This window comes from Trichoderma gamsii (genome assembly GCF_001481775.2).
Source record: "Trichoderma gamsii strain T6085 chromosome Unknown Scaffold_19.2, whole genome shotgun sequence".
NCBI lineage: Eukaryota > Fungi > Ascomycota > Sordariomycetes > Hypocreales > Hypocreaceae > Trichoderma > Trichoderma gamsii.
In genome coordinates this window covers 668,081-687,281 of record NW_020171356.1, presented here as the reverse complement: position 1 = coordinate 687,281, position 19,201 = coordinate 668,081, and the positions used below count along the sequence as shown (strand labels likewise).

General features: G+C 50.5%; 6 protein-coding genes across 6 annotated transcripts; 1 reads left to right on the top strand and 5 right to left on the bottom strand.

Annotated features, from left to right (window-relative positions):
- Positions 1-2,406: 2,406 nt before the first annotated feature.
- On the top strand, positions 2,407-4,349 carry TGAM01_v205997 (eukaryotic aspartyl protease; the record flags this gene model as incomplete). Its single annotated transcript, XM_018810601.1, has 3 exons — positions 2,407-2,893; positions 2,941-3,846; positions 3,913-4,349. 3 exons carry the CDS (start codon positions 2,407-2,409, stop codon positions 4,347-4,349), a joined length of 1,830 nt encoding a protein of 609 aa, XP_018656205.1.
- Positions 4,350-4,508: 159 nt separating this feature from the next.
- On the bottom strand, positions 4,509-5,618 carry TGAM01_v205998 (hypothetical protein; the record flags this gene model as incomplete). Its single annotated transcript, XM_018810600.1, has 1 exon — positions 4,509-5,618. The coding sequence occupies one exon, from the start codon at positions 5,616-5,618 to the stop codon at positions 4,509-4,511; it is 1,110 nt and encodes a 369-aa protein (XP_018656204.1).
- An 897-nt stretch (positions 5,619-6,515) lies between these two features.
- TGAM01_v205996 (murein transglycosylase) lies at positions 6,516-8,079 on the bottom strand (the record flags this gene model as incomplete). The annotated part of the gene is made up of 3 exons (XM_018810599.1): positions 6,516-7,402; positions 7,463-7,903; positions 7,962-8,079. The coding sequence occupies 3 exons, from the start codon at positions 8,077-8,079 to the stop codon at positions 6,516-6,518; spliced, it is 1,446 nt and encodes a 481-aa protein (XP_018656203.1).
- Positions 8,080-10,782: 2,703 nt separating this feature from the next.
- Positions 10,783-12,886, bottom strand: TGAM01_v205995 (ATP-dependent RNA helicase DBP9; the record flags this gene model as incomplete). The annotated part of the gene is made up of 5 exons (XM_018810598.1): positions 10,783-11,056; positions 11,124-11,508; positions 11,568-11,944; positions 12,006-12,493; positions 12,554-12,886. 5 exons carry the CDS (start codon positions 12,884-12,886, stop codon positions 10,783-10,785), a joined length of 1,857 nt encoding a protein of 618 aa, XP_018656202.1.
- Positions 12,887-15,205: 2,319 nt separating this feature from the next.
- TGAM01_v205994 (MYB DNA-binding domain-containing protein) lies at positions 15,206-16,616 on the bottom strand (the record flags this gene model as incomplete). Its single annotated transcript, XM_018810597.2, has 6 exons — positions 15,206-15,234; positions 15,304-15,337; positions 15,402-15,494; positions 15,542-15,622; positions 15,702-16,200; positions 16,612-16,616. The coding sequence occupies 6 exons, from the start codon at positions 16,614-16,616 to the stop codon at positions 15,206-15,208; spliced, it is 741 nt and encodes a 246-aa protein (XP_018656201.2).
- Positions 16,617-18,392: 1,776 nt separating this feature from the next.
- On the bottom strand, positions 18,393-19,085 carry TGAM01_v205993 (hypothetical protein; the record flags this gene model as incomplete). The annotated part of the gene is made up of 1 exon (XM_024549769.1): positions 18,393-19,085. One exon carries the CDS (start codon positions 19,083-19,085, stop codon positions 18,393-18,395), a length of 693 nt encoding a protein of 230 aa, XP_024405528.1.
- Positions 19,086-19,201: the final 116 nt, after the last annotated feature.

Here is a 19,201-nt window from a genome sequence, read left to right as displayed (position 1 = left end):
AAATTATATAATGCTTTTAAATAATAATTAAAAACTGGCTTAGTTTTAAAGCTAATAGGCCCACCTTCCTAATTAAGCTAAATACCGCCCGAATAGTAAAAAAGTACTGCCCGAATAGCAATACTTAATATTTATTATTAAGCACATTATATAATTACTTAATTAATAAATAAAGTTTAACTTATATTTAATATTATTATATTATTAATAATTAACTATTTAAGCTATTTAATAAGTATATATATTATTAACTTATATAGTAAATTATTTTATAAGGACTAATATAGTCTATTAATTTATTATCTTAAGGACCGCTTATATATATTAATTTAATATATAAAACCGCTAGCTTATTATTAATCTTTCTTTAATTAATCATATATTTTAAGGTTATCTTAGGGTATATATTATATTATATTCCTTAAGAGGTTAAGTTATAATATAGTACTTTTTTCTTAAAGGTTTTATCCTTAAGGCTTATTATATAATATTTATTATTATATCTTATAATAGTATATTTTTATTAATAAGTAATTTTCTTTTTTATATTTTTATTTTATTATTTCCTTTAGCCTTTATTAAAAAGTATTATAAAGCCTTTTCTTTAATTAAGTATATTTTAAGTATAAGTATAGCAGGGTTGCCAATTAGTAACGATTCGTTTCTTCTTTCGTTAATGAATTTCTTTTCGTTTCGTTAGTGCGCTGAAGAAAACGAAACGAATTGGTTTTATTATTTGTTACTAAAATCCTGAAGAAAACGAATAACGAAAGAAGAAACGAATCGTTACTAATTTCGTTATTTAATAATACACTAACTTATTATAGTTAGCCTATAATAAATAAAATAATAAAAATATAAAATTTTAGCAATTTTAGGAAATATTTTTAATTTATTTAATTTAAGCTAGCTAAATTAGGAATAGTGTATTAACAAATAATGAAATTAGTAACGATTTGTTTCTTCTTTCGTTAACGATTTTATTTTTGTTTCGTTAGTGCGCTGAAGAAAACGAAGCAAATTCGTTATTTGTTAACGATTAACGAATGAAGATTTGTTAATGAAATTAGTAATGAAAATTCGTTAATGAATGTGGCAACCCTGAAGTATAGTAATTAATATACTATATACTTGTTACTATTATTTAAAATTAACTTATACTATATTTAATATATTTAATTATTATATTAACTATATATAGCTAAAGAAGTTATATAATAAATTCGCAATAGCTTGGCGGGAGTGTCAGCTGTCAAAAGACTTCAAAGTTTAGTTCAATTGGGTTGTCTCCTTTGATTACTCAGGGGCGCTGGGCATTTTCTTGGCCTGTCCCCACGGCGCTGACATGCCCGTGCCGCCTTTTCTGACTTATTTCACTCAACTTTCAGCTCGAGTCAAGGAGAGGCAAATTGTCTCTCTACATTCTAAATGTGTGTATTTTACAAGTAGCCAATGGGGAATGTAATAGCTCACGATGCTACCAAGCTGGAGCATAGCATAGCACTAATCCCCAAAACATAGCTCAGCATCCAGAAGCAGTAACATGAACTATCCAAAACAATAGAGTCCTTCAGCCCCTAACGATACTCGCTTAGTTTATCTCTTCAAGCCACGCGTTAACAAACCCAGCTCTCTCTCTCTCTATCTCTCTCTTCTTTCGGCTCCGTGTTTGACAATCCGCTGGTCCCGAGCTTCGCGTTTCACCATCTCAGCCTCCCCCTGTCCATTTCAAACTCCACAGGCCTCCTAGCACAAAAGCCAAGCCCAGCAAAAAAGAAAAAAAGCAATGCAAAAAATGACAGCTCCTACAGGCCGACGCATAGAGCAGTGAAATTCCTCATTTACTAGCGTCCAATCTCCATGTTCTCTGTTCACTTGGCAGCTCCATAGCTTCGGGTATTTTGTGCCACTAATAATAACCTCTCCATGCACCTTGTCTTTTCCGCCCCTCGTATTATTTTCACGACAAGCCTCTCACCCCCGGGCTTCGTCATCAACCTAGATAGCAGTCTTTTTACTCTTGGCTTCGCGTTTCGTTAATTCCATCTTATCCTCTAGCGAGTAATGTCTTTACCGTCTTTTTAGAAGTTCTTCCCTCTTCTCTGCTTTTGCCGCAACCTCTATAATTTCTTTTCTTTCATCACCCGCTTTTCTTTGTATATTTTCTACATTCGGGAACTGGCTTCTCTCTCTCTCTCTCTTTTATTCGAATAATTACAGACGGCCTTGACGGCTGCTTGTTGATTGCGATTGTCATTCTTTATTGAGCGTCGCCGTTCCTCTAATAATCATATCCGATAATATCCCCATCTATTCCCTTTCATTTATAACGCATATATACATACAGATATATAAAAGCAGCGTTCTCATTGAGCGAAACAGCAGCACCAGTCACAAACACACATCATGGCCATCCGGTCCTTTCTCACCCTCTCTCTAGCCCTGCTCGCACAGGCACGGCCAAGACACGTATTCGACCCGGAAGACGTGGGCAGCAAAATCACCCTGCCGGTCATCTCAGCGCCTCGAGCAGTGGAAGCAGTAGCAGGACAAAGTGCCAGTGACGACGAAGACAAGCCATTTCACATTTTGCCGTTTCCGTATACAGGCAATGGCAAGCGGGCGATTCTGGAGGATGATGACGGAGCAGCCGGCGCGGTGACGCTCCCCGTGCCTCGACCGGCGTCCAGGAGAAGTGCCGAGGATGAAGAAGATGAAGAAGACAAGCCTTTCCACATCCTCCCCTTCAACGAGAAGCGGAAGCTCCCCGTTGAAGAGGGCCCTATAGGAACCATTACGCTGCCAATCATTCACGCCGCACGCCCTGTATTAGACAAGCGAGTCGTTGAAGTGCAAGTCGAGAACCGCTCCGACGTCTCATACTATGCTCAGCGTAAGTATCCAATGCCTATCTATATATGACGATACTAACACAAACAGTCAACATCGGAACTCCCCCCCAGACCGTCTACGCCCAAATCGACACCGGCTCCTTCGAGCTCTGGGTCAACCCCGACTGCACCAACGTCGCCTCCTCAGACCGCCGCTTCTGCCAGGCCATCGGCTTCTACAACCCGCGCACCTCGTCCTCCTCCGCCACCACCGACGAGTTCGCCATGCTCCGCTACGGCATCGGCTCCGCCAACGTCTCCTACTTCAAGGACACCATCGCGCTGCCCGGCGCCCCGGCCATGAAGCAGGTCCAGTTTGGCGTCGCGTCCGCCAGCGTCGACGAGTTCTCCGGCATCCTCGGCATCGGCGCCGGCGAGGGCGTCAACACCGACTACCCCAACTTCGTTGACCAACTCGCCGCCCAGGGGGTCACCAAGACCAAGGCCTTTAGTCTCGCGCTGGGCAGCAAGGCCGAGGAAGAGGGCGTCATCATCTTTGGCGGCGTCGACACGGCCAAGTTCCAGGGCAAGCTCGCAACACTGCCCATCGTGCCCGCCAAGGAGTCGCCCGACGGCGTGGCGCGCTACTGGGTCAAGATGAACTCGATTGGGATGTCGCCGGCGCAGGGCAAATCGACAACGTTCAGCCAGACGGACATGACGGTGTTCTTGGATAGTGGCTCGACGCTGACGCTGCTGCCGGAGCAGGTGGTGGAGGAGATTGCAAAGGGGCTTGGGACGAGCGGCATGGACACGAGTGGATTTTATAGCATCGACTGCGACTTGGCGAACCAGAAGGGGACAATCGACTTTGCCTTTGACGGCGTGACCATCTCCGTGCCGTATAGCGAGGTGATTCGACAGGTCAGCGCCTCGCCGCCGCAGTGCTCCCTGGGCATGATGGGCAGCACCGAGTTTGCGCTCCTGGGCGATACCTTTTTGCGATCTGCCTATGGTAAGTTACTTTATACCCTTCATACACCTTTGATAATGAAAGTTGAATACTAACACCAAAACGCAGCCGTCTTCGACCTCACCGGCAACAGCATCCACCTCGCCCAATACGCCAACTGCGGCACCAAAGTCCTCACCATTGCATCAAACTCCGGGCTCCAAGGCCTCGCCAGCAGCTGCGGCGGAGGCAGCGAGTCTCCTGCAAACCCTCCCGCCAGCCCTGCTTCCTCATCAGCTGCCCCAGCGGCACCCTCAAAGTCCGCTGCTGCGTCCAAGCTCGATGTCCCTGCTTCAAGCAGCGTCCAGCCAGTACACAGCCCAACACCAGCAGTATCCAAGCCCGCTGTTCAGGCACCTCCCGCTACAACTACGGCTGCAAGCACGCCGAAGAGTACTCCTTCAAGCGTGTCTGATGCTGCTGGTAAGAGCAGTGCCGGTAGGGTTGATGTCCAGGCTGTGGGTTGGAGCATGGTGTTTGCAGCAATGGGACTGCTATTGATTTAGGAAAAGGGCATGAATCAGGAGAGAAAAAAATAAGGGAAAGAAAACGGAGCTCGCTACTTTTTTAGCATAATATTTGTGTAGACTGCCATGTTGGACAAAGCTACAACGTTTATATATAGATGAATTATATCGGATACTTATTATTACTATCAAATATTCTTACACAACCTCCAACACAAACATAGGTCCCCTCTCATCTCCGCCCGGCTTCACAAGCTCATCCATCCTAATCCCCGCCACAGGTTTCTCTTCCAACGTCCCATCATCTCTCCTCTTCAAAACTACAACCGCCCACTCACCTTCCTGATTACCCACAAACAGCTCCCCTCCATCTCTACTTACACTAAACATACGCGGATGTTTCCCTCCCGTCGACGTCTCCCCCACAAGCTCCAGTGACACCCCTTCTTCACCCTGAAGCACCTTAAAGTGAGCAATCGTCTCCGTCGGAGCGTTCAACAACCTATTCGACGTATAAACATGCTTCCCATCCCTCGACAGAGCAATCTCCCCCGCCGCAGCACCCTCCGTCCTCTCAACCTCAGCATCACCCTCCACAAACGTAGAATACGTCCCCGACGGCAAAAATGCAATGCTCTCATCCATGTACTTTAAATCATAGACAATAACCCGATTTGTCTTCTCACAAAGAAGCATGTAGTGCGTTGCCGCGGCACCATCATCGTCATCTCTCGGTGGATAAAACACCCCATGCCGAGGCCCCCATCCATTAGGCACTATGGCCCGCTTCACAAGCGGCATATCAGCCGAAGCCAAGTCCAGCACCAGGAGAGAGTCCGTGCCGAGATCATTGACGACAAACCAGCGGCCCGTGGGATCGAGCACGGCCTGATGAGCACGAGCCACTTTTCCGGCGTCGAGCTGGGGATGTTTCGACGGCATCGTCTTGACGAAATCCAAAGAGCCGTTGCTCGTGTTCCAAATGTCCACCGTGCCAGAGGCCCAGGAGCTGCCCACCATGATGCCGCTGTCTTTGCTGAGGCCGAGATGGCAGACGCCCTCGCTGCCATCATTTCGCTCAGCTGCCTTTGTGAGAGTATTTGCCGCAAGATCAAGCTTATACAGGAACGTTGTCGCTGCATTCTCGTCAAAGGTGTACAGTAGACTTGAGTCTGTAGGCGAGATGGCGAACCAGGAGGGATTGCCGGCGACGGGGAGGTCGAGGTCGATGCTGATGCTGGGAGAAGCGGGGCTGTAAGTTGCGAGATAGATGTGGCCTGGTCGGGCAATGAGCAGGCGGCGAGACATGATTCTTTTGGAATGTTGTGGTTTTGCGTGTGTGTATCTACATCTGAGATTGCATGTTCTGAAAGCGAAGTTGAGAGTTTCAAGAGGTGGGGTTGAACAATGATAACTGAGGTGAGATGTTGGGCGCAGAACTGCAACAGACGCTTTCCGCTATAGACGTATTTTCAAAGAAGAGGATTAAGCTGAGACTAGTTGTTTGAAGAGATAAAAGGGACATAGAAAGTTTAAATCCAGGTCTCGGAGTAATTGCAGCTTGACAGGCGGGGGCGTTTATAAGTGCAATTGTTGCATAGATTTGTGTGGGGGTCATTCAAGATGGGCTCTATTGTTACATGCACTCCATGCGCAAAATCATCAATCCTGTCGATCCCGACTTTAGCACTCGCCCAGTCATCTCACAGCTTGTCTTAAGCAATGATACTCATACACGGGCTATAAAGTCTGTTGGTTGATATACCTAGCAGTTGTAGCGTCATGGTAAGCATCTTACAACAACCATTCTCAAGACATACCGTCACTAACTGGCAACCTCGCACTTACATGATAAGCAGTGACAACAGCACTTAATACTCACCAATCAAGCACAAGCACATTGATACAATAGACTCAGACAATCCCGTAAATACAATTGTCTCTTCTCCTAAATACAACACAGCCTCTCCCACCCAATATTAAGGGCCTCCGCCCACTCATAACCTCTCATCCTCTTCATTCTCATTATCATTCGCACATCTTCAAAGTAAAGCATAAAACACGTCAAAAACACCAACGAATGAGGTGTGTATCTTGGAAAAATAAATTATGGACCCTGCAAAGAGAAAAAAAAAAAGAAAATGACAACAAAACATCCAGAGCCTTTCAAACTACCTACTTTAAATTAGTACCGTATTTCCCTACTTAAAACAAAAACAGCGCAGCACCGGCCAGGACCATGGCCAAGGAGCTCACGCCAGTCTGAGAACCAGCATTCTTGCCGCTCTTGGTATTGCTGCTGCTGCTGTCGCTGCAGTCTTGGTTAAAGCTGGAGGACGAGCAGCTAGAAGTGTCAGCAGGAGCAGTGCCGCCGGAACCGCTGCCGGAACCGCTGCCGGAGCCACTGCCGCCAGAGCTGCCTCCGCTGCCACCGCTGCTGCTGCCGCTGTTGCTACCACTGTTGCTGCCGCTGGATCCATCATCACCACCGGGAACCGTGCCAGAGGAGCCGTTACTTCCACCTGGAATCTGGGCCTGGGTGTTCTTGGGGCTGCTGCTAGACTTGGTGGCGGAGCTCTTGGCGGACGAAGCAGCCGAGGAGGTGTCGGGCTTGCCGGCGTCCATGTCGGTACCGGTGCCCTCGAGAGAAGCCAGGTTGGTGCGCTTGTTGCCATCGATGACGGTGTTGTTGGTGCCGGTACTGCTGCTGTAGGTGTAGCTGGTTCCGCTGCTGGATCCAAGTCCCGAGGTGGCGTTGTAGCAGTCGACGGTGACGGACTCAAAGGTGGCGTAGAAGTAACCGGCCTTTTGGATATCTTGAGCGTTCCAGTCAATCTCACCGCCGGCCCAAGCAATGGTTCCGGGGGCGTTGCTGGCGAGGCCACCGGGCCAGATGGAGATTTGGACACGGGAGGGAGTCTGGGGGAAGGACCACTGGTTGGAGGTGGCGTTCCAGTGGTCCTTGCGGTTGACGGTGCGGCCGACCTTGCCATCGACGAGCCACTGGATGTTGTCGGGGGTCCACCTGATTTCGTAGTCGTGGAAGTTGTTGAAGGTGTCTGAGAGGGAGGTGATGTTGCCGGAGTTGTCGTCTAAGTAAGTAGCCATGTTAGCATCCAGATTACCTTGATCACAAATTCATAGAGACTCACAGTCCGGAATGCCCTGGAAATACCAGTTGGTCTGCGCGGTGCCCAGGTCGACGCCCACAAACTCGTAGTCAATCTCGTCCTTGACGTCGGAGAGCAGGATAAAGGCCGTGACGACGCCCTTGCCGCGGCTTGTCTTGAAGCGCGCCTTGACGTTTCCGTACCACATGTACTCGGTGGTGGCCATGACGGTGCCGACGCTGTTCTTGGGCATGGTCAGCAGCACGTTGCCGTCAAAGTAGGCGGGCTCGCCCTGGGCCACCCAGTCGGCGGTGGACGGGTCGCCGAGGTATTTGCTGATGTCGGAGATGCTGGACAGCTTGGAGTCGAAGGTGAGCGTCTTGGACTTGCACACGGGCTCGGGCGTGCACGAGTCGAGCGAAAAGGACATTCGGGGGTCGCAGCCGCCGAGGCAGTAGGCGCCAACGCCGCATTCGCCATATTCTAGCCAATCGTCAGATGCTGAACAACAGAAAGAAAGACACAGAGTGAGAGAACTCACGCGAGCAGCAGGGACTCTCCTCCGGGCACTTGTTGGTGAGCGAGCACGTCTGCGTCGTGCTACCCGCCAAGGCAGCCCCAGCGCCCAGCAGCGCAGCCAACGCAGCAGACTGCAGCATTTTCGAGTCGGATTGAATTGAAGTCGATTTGATTAAAGGTCGTGTTCTTGCGGTCCGAGAGCGAGCGATATCGGATTATTTCTTATATTGGGTGTGTAACACCGAGGAGCGATTGTAAGGGAAGATGGATTGGATGCAATCAATCAATCTGCGAGCGCGTAGCTCTTTTTCCTCTCCTCGCACCAAAAAAAAACGATTGGATTGAAAGGAAGCGAGTTTTCAAGACGGACGACGAGATGCGATGAACGAGTGACGCACCCGCGGAGGCGACAAACAGAAACACGAAACAAAAAAACACACGCAGGAAGCGAGAGAGTCGTCTTCTGTTTTGTTTGCCGTGCGGAAAGGAAGCGGGCTGGAATGCAGCGGAGGGATTGCCGTTATAAAAGGTCAACTGGTCAGCCTGGAGTCGCTGTCTTGCGCTATGGCCAGGCCAGGGGCTTGGGCCGGGCTGGACTGGGCTGGAGATTCTTGCTTGGAATCCCTGGATCGGGCAGGTCAGATGCTGCATCGCGGGCTATTTTCTGGTTGCGATGACTTGTTGCCGCTGCTGAATTCAGTAATTGATTACTTGCTAACGTGTATTACTGAATACATGATATCACCAATTCCTGTCCGTCTCATTGTTTGTTGTCTGTGCTTGTGTTCGCTGAACCCGCAAACTGCTTCCCTCTTCAGCTCTTCCTCTAGTCAGTACCCCGGACCTGCAAAGCAGCGCCACCACGCCACCCATCAGGGGAAAAAATCAGCAAAAAGAGCGACACGAGCCAACCGCCTAGCCGCAAGGGAAATCCCGCTGCGCCCTCAGCACTAGAAGCAAAAAGACACTCTCTCTCTCCTTTCAATCGAAGCATTCTCCCTCTATAAGACGGACAAAACACAAAATGCTCATCTTCACTCTTCTTCTCAACTCCAACACACAGTCTCAAAAAGGCCGCCTCGTATAAATTGCTCCATGCCCGATCCCCTCCCCACTAACAAACAAAAAGCCCCATCCCCGTTTTCTGTTTTCTTCTCTCTTCCAGACACGAGGTGCGAGTGGAACCCCCTTTTTTAGCTCCCAACGCCTTTCTTTCTCCCATTTCAGCCGACCATCCGGACGGTTCCCTCCAGTTCTGCTAATGGCCGATACGAGCTGGCGCTGCATTCGCACTAAGACGCTGAAAATCACTTACAAACTGGGTATTTCATGTGCTCGGATCTTTATACATGCAGCCAGCACAGCGCATCTATGCACAGCTATTGAAGCTACAGCCACCAAGCCATCACAGTCTAGCTCAAGCCTCCCCCTCTGCAAGAAACAGCCACGCAAAATGACATGGAAGCCCACGCGCTTAAAGAGACCTGACAGAGAGCACAGCCCAAGCCTCCAGTTGCATCGAACCCACTGTAGACGGAGAAATCGGCGCTCCCGGAAAAGCGGCAAGCATCTCATGCATTGAAACCACCCTTTATTCTAAATACGTGTAATACTTGCAGTGGTCGTATTGGTGTGGACTGCATGCTGCTCGAAAAGATATCATCTTTAAGAGAAAAATTCTTATCTTTTCCCAGCATTTGATTCTAAGCATCCATTCACATGTAAGACTCCGTCTCACCCGATCATCGCGATCGACACGAGCCCCCAATCCGGGGTAAAAACTGGTTCGGGCCTCGCTTAACGCGCTGCTGCCATTGTTTCGTTTTTATCATGCGGAGTTGTGCTAGCCATCGTTGATTTGCACATCCAATTTACAGCCGCATATCCAAGAAAAAAGAGCTCAAATCTCCGAATTTGAAGACCACAATTTGGAAAATTGTCTTTGTTAGCCAAGCTAACAGTATATAAGATGACAAGACCAAGTAGTATAGGGACCTTTTAATCGAAATTTGCTGCAATTGCACAATCGCAAAGACGCATCAGCAGGGCTAGATTTCCAACTGAACAAGTCAAGGGACAAGTTATCCAGCTACAGCTATATAGACCATTTAGACCAAGTATAAAGTCCATTCATGTTATTTTAATTCGGTAGTTAATATATGCACCTAGATCAGTAGCCCATCAAATGCTATAAATAGAGTGCTGGAAACCCTTTTCTAAATTAATTGTTGCGCCTGCATGAGCTTCCGTCATATCAGCATCTTCTATACACCAAAGCATCCATCGTTTGAGCCGACACATCAGTAGAGCATCCACCAGTAAAGTGCTCCAATTCTCATTCAAAAATTGGCTCAGGGCTTCCCTTTATCACGTCCATCAGAATCAACATTGTTCAGTCATTCAGACTTACTCGTCCTGCCATAGCCAATAGGACATGCACATTCAGGATCCATATCCCTACTTACAAAAGTAGTATCTATTATCTATCGTCTTAGTTAACACATTGCAAACAGCTTTCACAAGTAGAATGCTTCAACTTTCCTTTACACATGCTCAGGACTGCCCTACTCACTTCCATCACTATCTACACAGCTCAATATTGAACATGACTCAATATACTCTCAATATACACCAGCATCAATACATCCAGCCTCTCACAACACATCATTCCATTCCCTTCAATCACTTCATCGCCCCCATAACCAGAAAACATTCTCTCAAAGCAATATGTATATGTATTATGTAAAACCGCATTATATACACAGCCACTGCCGCACCGCCAGCACAAAATAAAGACCCAACACTCATATTAAGAAGCTCGCACGCTCAACCCTTCACTTTCCTCACTTCGTCTTCCGTCTCGCCTTAAACGTCTTCAATGGGTCCCCCTTCCGCGCACCCACTTTCCTCTTGCCACCACCTTTCCTCTTCGTTCCCGCGCGTCTATCGTGCTTCTTCAGCGGCACGAAGCCAATATCCCCCGCCGCAATGCCCTGTCGGCCCTCCTTGGGCAAAAGGTAGTCCGGCACGTGCTTCAGATGGGCCTGCTGTCTGGCCGTTCTTAACTCGCCGTCGTGGCGGAGATGATTCATCTCTGTGGGGTTCTCTTCAAAGTATCTATCCGAAAAAAAGTTAGCATTATGTCCTCTTGTAGTCAACCGTCGAAGATTATCATCAAACTCACCTCTTCAGCTTCTCGCTCTTCAACAGCTCCTGACGCAGCTCCCTCGTCCGCGCCTCTCGAATAGCCACCTTTGTCACCGCACGCAGCGCATCGTTCATTCGGTATCTGAAGGCATCCACCTGGTCCTTGTTGAAGTCGTACGGGTTCAGCTCTTTGCCCTTCTTCGCCTGCTGCTTTGTGATTCTCGCCAGAATCTTCTCGTCATTCTCCGCGCTGGGGATGGACGTGTAAATGTGCTTTTTGTAGAGATCCTTGGGGACAACAAAAGAGAGCGCCATGCCTGTCCGGCCAGCCCGTGCTGTACGGCCTATTCTGTGTGTATACGACGAGGCGGATGTGGGAAGGTCAAAGTTGATGACGGCTGCGACGTTCTTGAAGTCAATGCCTAAAACCAAGCAGTCAGTAAGAAGAAATTCCAGACGCATATACAGCAGGTATACACACCTCGAGAAACACCATATTCCACATCTCCCTTGGCAGCCTTCCGCTTCTTCTTGGGCCGAGACTCCTCCTTGGACTGGCCCGCATTTTCTTCGTCCTCTTGCTCTTCCTCTGCCTTTTCCTCGTTACCAAGAACTTCCTTTTCGTCAGAGGCGATGATGATGTCGTAGACATTGCGGTTAAACTCTTCCACCACGTGGATTCTAGAGTTCACCGGCAGCTCCGAGTTCAGAATACAGCTTCGAATGCCAAACTGCTCAAAGTAGAGCTTCAGGCGGTAGCACCGGTCGATATCGGCGACGAAAATGATGCATTTGCCCTTGACCAGCTGAAGCTTGAAGATGACGTAAATCAGTAGAAACTTTTCGTCCTCACCACACCTGTAGTCAACGTTAGTATCGCACATAACCTGTCAGAGAGTATAAAAGAGAATAGACTCACTTCGTCACCAATTGCGTAACCCCCTCGCCCTCCGCATCCGGCTCCTCCAAATCCAACAACTCAGGCTGCTGCTCGCGATAAAAAATCTTCTTCAGCGAATCCACCTCCGTTGTCAACGTCGCACTCATCATCGTCGTCTGAATGCTCTTGGGAATCGACCACGACAGGTTCTCCAAATCCTCGCTATACCCATACGACAAAAGTAAATCCGCCTCGTCCAGCACCAGATACGCCAGCTTGTCCAGCGCCAGGGCCGACGAGTTGCCATTGACGTTGTGCCAGGCCCGCGCGGGCGTCGAGATGACAATGTCGGGAGAAGTCGATAGCAGAGATCGCTGCACAGCGTCGGTGAGCTTGTCCGTCAGCTTCACGGCACGCACGTCTTTTGCGCAGAAGACGGAGAAGAGCTCAATGGCCTTGAAGACTTGGTCGGCGAGTTCTCGCGTAGGCACCAGTATCAGAGCCGTCGTGGCAGCCGTGGAATCGACCTGTAGCAACCGAGAATTAGCGACCCTCTTAAAACGTTAAACTCAGATTTTCCCACATACACTCTTCTTCTTCAGAATGCCAGCCAGCACAGGCAGCACATACGCCGCCGTCTTGCCCGACCCCGTCTTCGCCTTGCACAGCACATCCTTTCCATCCAGCGCCAGCGGAATCGCCCTGCGCTGCACCAGCGTGGGCTTCAGGAATCCCTGCTCCGCAACAGCCTGCACCAGTCGAGCATCGAGTCCAAGGTCTGCAAACGTCGCTTCTTCAGCCGCCGCTGCTGTCGTCGTCGTCGTCGTCGTCGTCGTCGTCGCTGTCTCGGCCTGCTTCTCAGCCTCAGATGCAGCAGCAGCCGAGGTTGGCACGTCGTTTTCGTTGAGCTTGCGCTTCATGTTTGCCGTCTGTAATGACAATTGTTCAATTGTCTAAACGGCAAGTCTCAAAAAGTTAAAAGGTGTTGGTAGGTTTGTATGTATGTAAACACTACCTCTGCTTTATCGCCTTATCACTACAAAAAGTTCGAAGAAGGAAGAAAAAAATTCCCATGCCTTATCTTATCGCCAAAGCTCCAGTAAAAAAAACCAAAGAGTCCACCCACTGTCACTGTCAGTGCCAATACGCCCCCCTACAGAAGGTACCTTGCGCCTTGACGTTAGCGCGTGGAGGGGTTCTTCTCGCCAAACCAGCAACAAACACCTGAAAATTGCTTTTTTTCCTTCCTCCAGGTACTGTCGCTGTCAGAGGTACTGACGCCCCCTAGCGCTTACCTGGTAGCGTCGTACCCCCTATTTCGTACACGATACCTTTTCCCTCCACCACAGTCTTCCAAGCTCATGTACCCATCTCTCCATTCCGATCCCAAGCGTCCGTCCGATGCAATCCATACAAGGACAAGGGCTCATGATGTACCTTGCCTTTTAGCCTTTCTGGTCCCCTTCTTTGCCGCTTGGATCTCATAGGGCTGAGGCAGACATGGGGCCAGATGATCATCTTTGAGATCGGAAGCACCCTTTCAATGGAAGTTAGTAGAGCAGCTTTGTAGTCACTTTTGAGCTTATACTTCAAGCTGTAAGTCTCAGTCCTATACACGAACACACGTGGTAGTACAGACATTGAGGAACTCCACAGTTCCCATCCAGCACATGCACGCTGGCAGATGAAACAAAACTCCCACGGCAATAAAAGACGCCAAGAAATAATACCGTATCACAAAGATATTTCAATTTTCAATATATGTCTACCAAATATTCATCATCTGCGTAACCAGCTCTCCCTGATCTACACGCGTAGACGCCTAGTAAGAGATACCTGCCTAACCTGTAAGCAGGGCCATGTGCTCCAGCCCCATCCCGAATAAACCGGAGCAGGGTCCGGCATCTAGTGTCAACCACGCGCGCGTGGCGCTGCGCTACCAGGTACGCAGCGACGGGGTATGCATACCAGCGACTTTTCTCTGCTTCTACGAGTCGCCAATGTATCGCCAAACAGGGGTAGGTGAAGTAAGTGAAGCCGCTAACGGCTGTACATCCAGCGGGCGTATCTTGCATTGTACCCTCTATACAGGCCGCTCAAGTACACATCACAAGCTCCATCTGATACACACCGCCTACTCCATACAGAACCTCATATACTGTAGAAAGACTTCTTACAAGTATACATGGACCACCGCAGGTCAATCTTTGCCAATCTTGTCAAGTCCCTATTCTGAATCGTTTGAACGCAACAGATCGAAAAACTTGATATTATAAGTGTAAAAATCGAATTGAGGAAAACTAAAAGGAAAATCATCTGCTTCGGGTATAGCTATCCCCTTCTTATAAGCGACAGTCTTCCGCATCCCCAATCATCAAGGCAAAGGCTGCATTGCTTCACGTCCTCCGTCATCTCCATTCCGGGAATTTCACCTTTGTAAGGCCCCCTTGGCCTCGCCGTATACAATCTTCTCCATCATCTTATCCCGTACAACACCACCGCTCTCATCCATCTGTTAGGTATTGTGGTAGAAGAAAAAGAGACAATGGTGAAAAGAGAAAACGAGGTAGTAACAGCCGAGAGGCTATGGGCCACGGAGCCATACTTTCTCAGAGCGAGTATGAGCAGAGAGAAAAGACGACAACATCCCGTCATCAACGCCAGCCAAGACCCATCCAGTGACTTATTTCCCTCCCATCAAACGCAGAAAGAAACGCACAACATATCTCTAAGCCCGGCGATTATGATAGAAAAAGAAAATTAGAAGAACAGGCAAGAAAATCAAAGGTGTAAAACTAAAGAGAATATAGAGAAAAGAGTTGGGAGGCAAAAGAAAAAAAAAGTAAAGGGGGAGAAAAAGAATAAATAAAGTAAAAACAATGACAAATGCCATGTTTTGCCCATCAACGAAGTAACGGAAAACCCGGCCGTACTCCTTACTGTTCCTTGCTTTTCTTCAGAAACCTGCATCTGGAGTTGATAACTGGAAGCCCTTGCAACATATAAAAGCCCGAATAAGAATAATAAACAAAGATGAACTGATTTCCTCCTTCTGCGTAGAATTGTTTTTTTATGTTGTTTTTTTCTTCTTTTTTTTTCATTGCTCGCCGGAGCCCGTGTCCTATCACAGACCAAAACAAAAGGAAAAGACGACTTCTGGGTAGAAAAATTACAATCGTCGGACAGCCCGGCCGGGAGCGTTGGTCAGGTTAGGGCGTTGGTGAGCGGTCACGTCGAGTTCATCTCACCTTGGGATTGCCAAAGAGATCTGTAGGAGAGTTAGCGGGACCTCGATCGTTGCAAATTAACCCCTACCGGCCGTTGGCTGGAAGCATACCTGGAAAATGCTCCTTTGCATACTGTTCGCAGGCCTGTGGAAGGTTAGTACCCGAGCCTTTGTGCCATGTGTGAAGACTCAACAGGAAGGGGGCGTACCTTTGCTGGCTTTCCGACTTTTTGCCCTATCACTTTCCATTTGTTGTTTTCGTACTCTTTTATAGCATTCAACAGCGCCTGGCTCTGAACAGACTGATCAATCAATGAGGCATCAACCTTGGGACCAGAACAATACTTACTTCGTCCTCGGCAAACTCAGCATAGTGCATATCCTTGTACCAGTGCTTCTTTACGGAGCCTTCTGTTCTAGTAGGGAAAGTCTGCGTTGAAATGTCAGTTGGCAAGCTCTCTCTCTCTCTTTCTTCACTTCTTTTAGGCCTCGTCTCTCATTAGACATACCTTGGCAATCTCAGCCCAGCTGTTTCCGGCATCTCGCATCTGCTTCAATCGCAGCTCTTCCTGTGGGGTCCAGGGCGTGTTGGTGCGGCTCTTCTTGGCAGGAGGAGGCACGGCGGCGGCAGCAGCATTGGCATCCTCGGTCGCGGCGGGCGGCGGCTGCGAAGGAGGAGCGGCTTGAGGAGCGGGTGGCGTGGGCGCCGGAGGCTGACCCTGAACCGGAGGCACGGGAGGTGGAGCGGCGGCCGTAGCGGGCGAAGGGGCAGCGTTTTGAGCCGGTCGCTTCCTGGGACGGGCATTAGGCGGCTGGACAGCGGGCTGCTGAGTCGGCGTCTGCTGCTGGGACGGCGGGCCGTTTGGCGGCTGCTGCGATACACTCATGGGCGGCTGGACTGGCGTTGGGTGGTGTTGCTGCTGCGCAGCCATGTTGGGCTGGGCGCCGTAAGGAAACTCCATGCGCTGCTGCTCGTTGCGACGCATATCGGCCGGGTAAGGATGGTTACTGTTCGAGGCACCCCGGTTAGCAGGCTCGCTGGCGGGGGAGGGGAGTCATCATGGCATGGCATGGAACTATGCATGGCATGGTATAGGAAAAGGCGCCCTCGAGACGGGGGACCGGGGGGGTGGGAAGCGGGGAGAGGGAGAAGAGGGCCGTCGTTGCGCCAGGCACAGCACAGCGGGCCAAGTTATAGCAGGTATCAACAGGAGGCAGACGGTGATACAGCATTTCGTTTGTCTGCCGGCCGGTGATGCCACGACTGGGACTGGGGGAGAGGTGTAAAAATAACAAGACAACAGCAGGAATTGGGTACCAGGCCCCGGCGATCGTCGATGGCGGCGGCGGGAGAGGCGGCGACCCGGGCATTGAGGCCTCGACGGCCATGTACCAGGAACAAGGAGATCGAGTACTTACTGCATGTCGTTGGACGGGTGGGGGGAGTTGGAGTAGACGTAGTCCGGCACGGGGCCGACTTGCCACTGCTGCATGATCTGAGGATAGCGCACGCGAACAAGGTCAGTAACGATCTCGTGTCTCTTTTTAAGCTTTTGGCCGAATTAAATGAGGATTCCGGGATGTAGCAAAGAAGAAGAGGAGGGCCCGCGCGGTGTTTTCTCTGCGCTCAGGACAGAGAGGGCCGTCGCACGCGGCGCGTCCAGGGCTCGACAAGGCTGCCGACGGGAGCAAGAATAATAGAAGAAGAAAACAAAAAAAGGAAAATACAGAGAGGGGTTGTGTCTGTCTGTCTGTCTTTTCTGCTGCTCAAGCACGGCTTACGCGCAGCGCACGCGTAGGGTCAGGGTCAAGCTCCCACTGATGCCGTCTCAGGAATTGCAACGGCACGACGCGACGCAGGCCAAGAAGCAGCAATCCGGCAGCAGCAATGGGAACACACGAGCATCCCCGTCGACGCTGGACGGACGGTTGAGGGCACAAGGTGAAGAAGCCGGCGACGAGGGAGCAAGGGGGGAGAGAGGAGAGGAAGTCCTTACGGGCGAGGCAATCAATGTAGGTCAATGTTGCCTAAAGCATCCGACCTGGACAAGACTGGCTCGGCTTTTTTTTCCCTTGGTCAACAGAGAGCAAAGCTGGGGGCCGAAAGGGTCAGGTTGCACAGCTCGCCAAAGTAGTGCAAGGCCGCTTGGACTTGGATCAACAAAGTACCTGTAGCCGTGGTGGCACCGAAAAGGACGAATTGGGGGAGAGCAGAAAAACAATATATTATTTATAATGGAAAATGGAGGCTTGGACGGGGACGCGAGGTGGACTGACGGCCTGGCAAGTAGGATGGAGCTCGCAAAGTACAAGACAAGCAAGCTTTGCAGTGCGAGCACAGAGGCAGCAGAGTTGCGGCTTGGTGGTGGGGGGCAGCCAGCCAGAGGCGTTGGCTAGGGGCAGATCCGAAGCCGAGGCGACGGCGGGCTTGGGTTTGGGTTACTGCTGTGACGGGTGCGGAACGGCGAATTGGCCAGCCAAGAGGGATTAATCGGGCTCAGTCACGGCGAGTTGGGGGGGTCGATGACTGAGTCTGCGAGGAGACTCCGTGAGGATGGATGCATGTGCTGACAAGGCTCAGCTTGGCTCTGGGCCAATGCCCGCAGCTGGCTGGGCTTTGGGCCCGGGCCTTGACTCGACGCAACTCGCTGAAGTGCAGAACCGCTGCTGGGTGGGAGTGACAAGAGAGGGATAGAGAGAGAGGGTGGCTAGAGATGGCTGAGGACGTGGATGGGAAGTACAGACGGCCACACAGACAGCTGTATAGGTAGAGACAGCTGATAGAGAGACAGACAGAGTCTAGACGGACAGACAGTAGACAGACAGATAGTAGATAGCAGACATGAAAGTAGCAAAGAAAAATTCGACAAAAAATCAAAAGAGAAAACAAACAAATGAAAAAAAAGAAGGCTTCAACGTACGACGGATGGTGGTTGGCGCGGCGCTGAGAGCGGCAGGGCGAATGATGCAGTGGTACTGCCCGGTACTCCGGCGAGAGAGCTGCGAAGACGCGGATCGGCCAGGGTTTCGTCGAGCGGATAAGTGCAAGATAGTTCGTTGTTGGAGTAGGTGGTGGTGGCCGCAGTATCAGAGGCCAAGGTGGACGGCAAGTTGGAATGTTACTGGACGAGCAGCAGATGCGTGGGATCCGAAAAGCTGTGCGGTGCGACTGGAGCAAGCAGCGGTAGCGTGGCGGCAGGTCAGTCAGCCTGCAAATGGCGTGTAGCCGGTACAGTACGTAAGTCGCCCCAGTGTGTTTTTTTTTTCCCTCTCGGCGGAACACGCAACGCACGCAGCTCGTTACGCACGCGATATGCCTCGTCTGCTCGTGGCGGCAGACTGCAGCTCAGGTCGCAGCAAACAGACCGGACGGCGAGCAGCTGTTGCAGTTGCAGGCTGTGGATCCGCGGGCCAGACGTGCAGCGCAAGCTCGAGATGGCCAGGTGTCTGCGCAGGTATCGGGGTTCAGCTTCAGGTTCTCGCAGAGTCCCAAGCTTGGGGGTGGAAGGTCGAGCAGTACTTGGAGCCCAAGTAACTCGGTTGGGTTTTTTTCTTTTTTTGCTCCTGGGGGGGAGAAGTAGATGTTTTGGAGCGACTGGGACTGGGTCTGTTTTGGGGAGGGAGAAGGGAGAAGGGCGGCCGGAGCGCAGAGACTGGAAGAAAAGCTTGGCCTTGTGGGTGGGAGGGTCCACTGCGAGTGCAAGTACCCCGTTGGGCATGTCGCTGTACCTGCTGCTGCAGCTGTCCGCGTGGGAATTAGGCGACAGGTAGAGGGGGGTGTAAGTACCGGTACCGCGCTGCTGGGCTGCGATGAAGACCGGGGCGCAGGGAGGGGCGTGACAGTGCATCACCCACAGCTCGCTCCTCAGATCCGCACGGTCCTCATCAGGCATCGCGTTGCACAGCATACAGTGCCCGGTTTCAGACAGCAACGGTGGGCTGCCTTGTCGCAGCTCGCACGGGAGTCCGCAGCAGTGCGGCGAAGCACGGGCCCCAGAGCTGCTCCCTG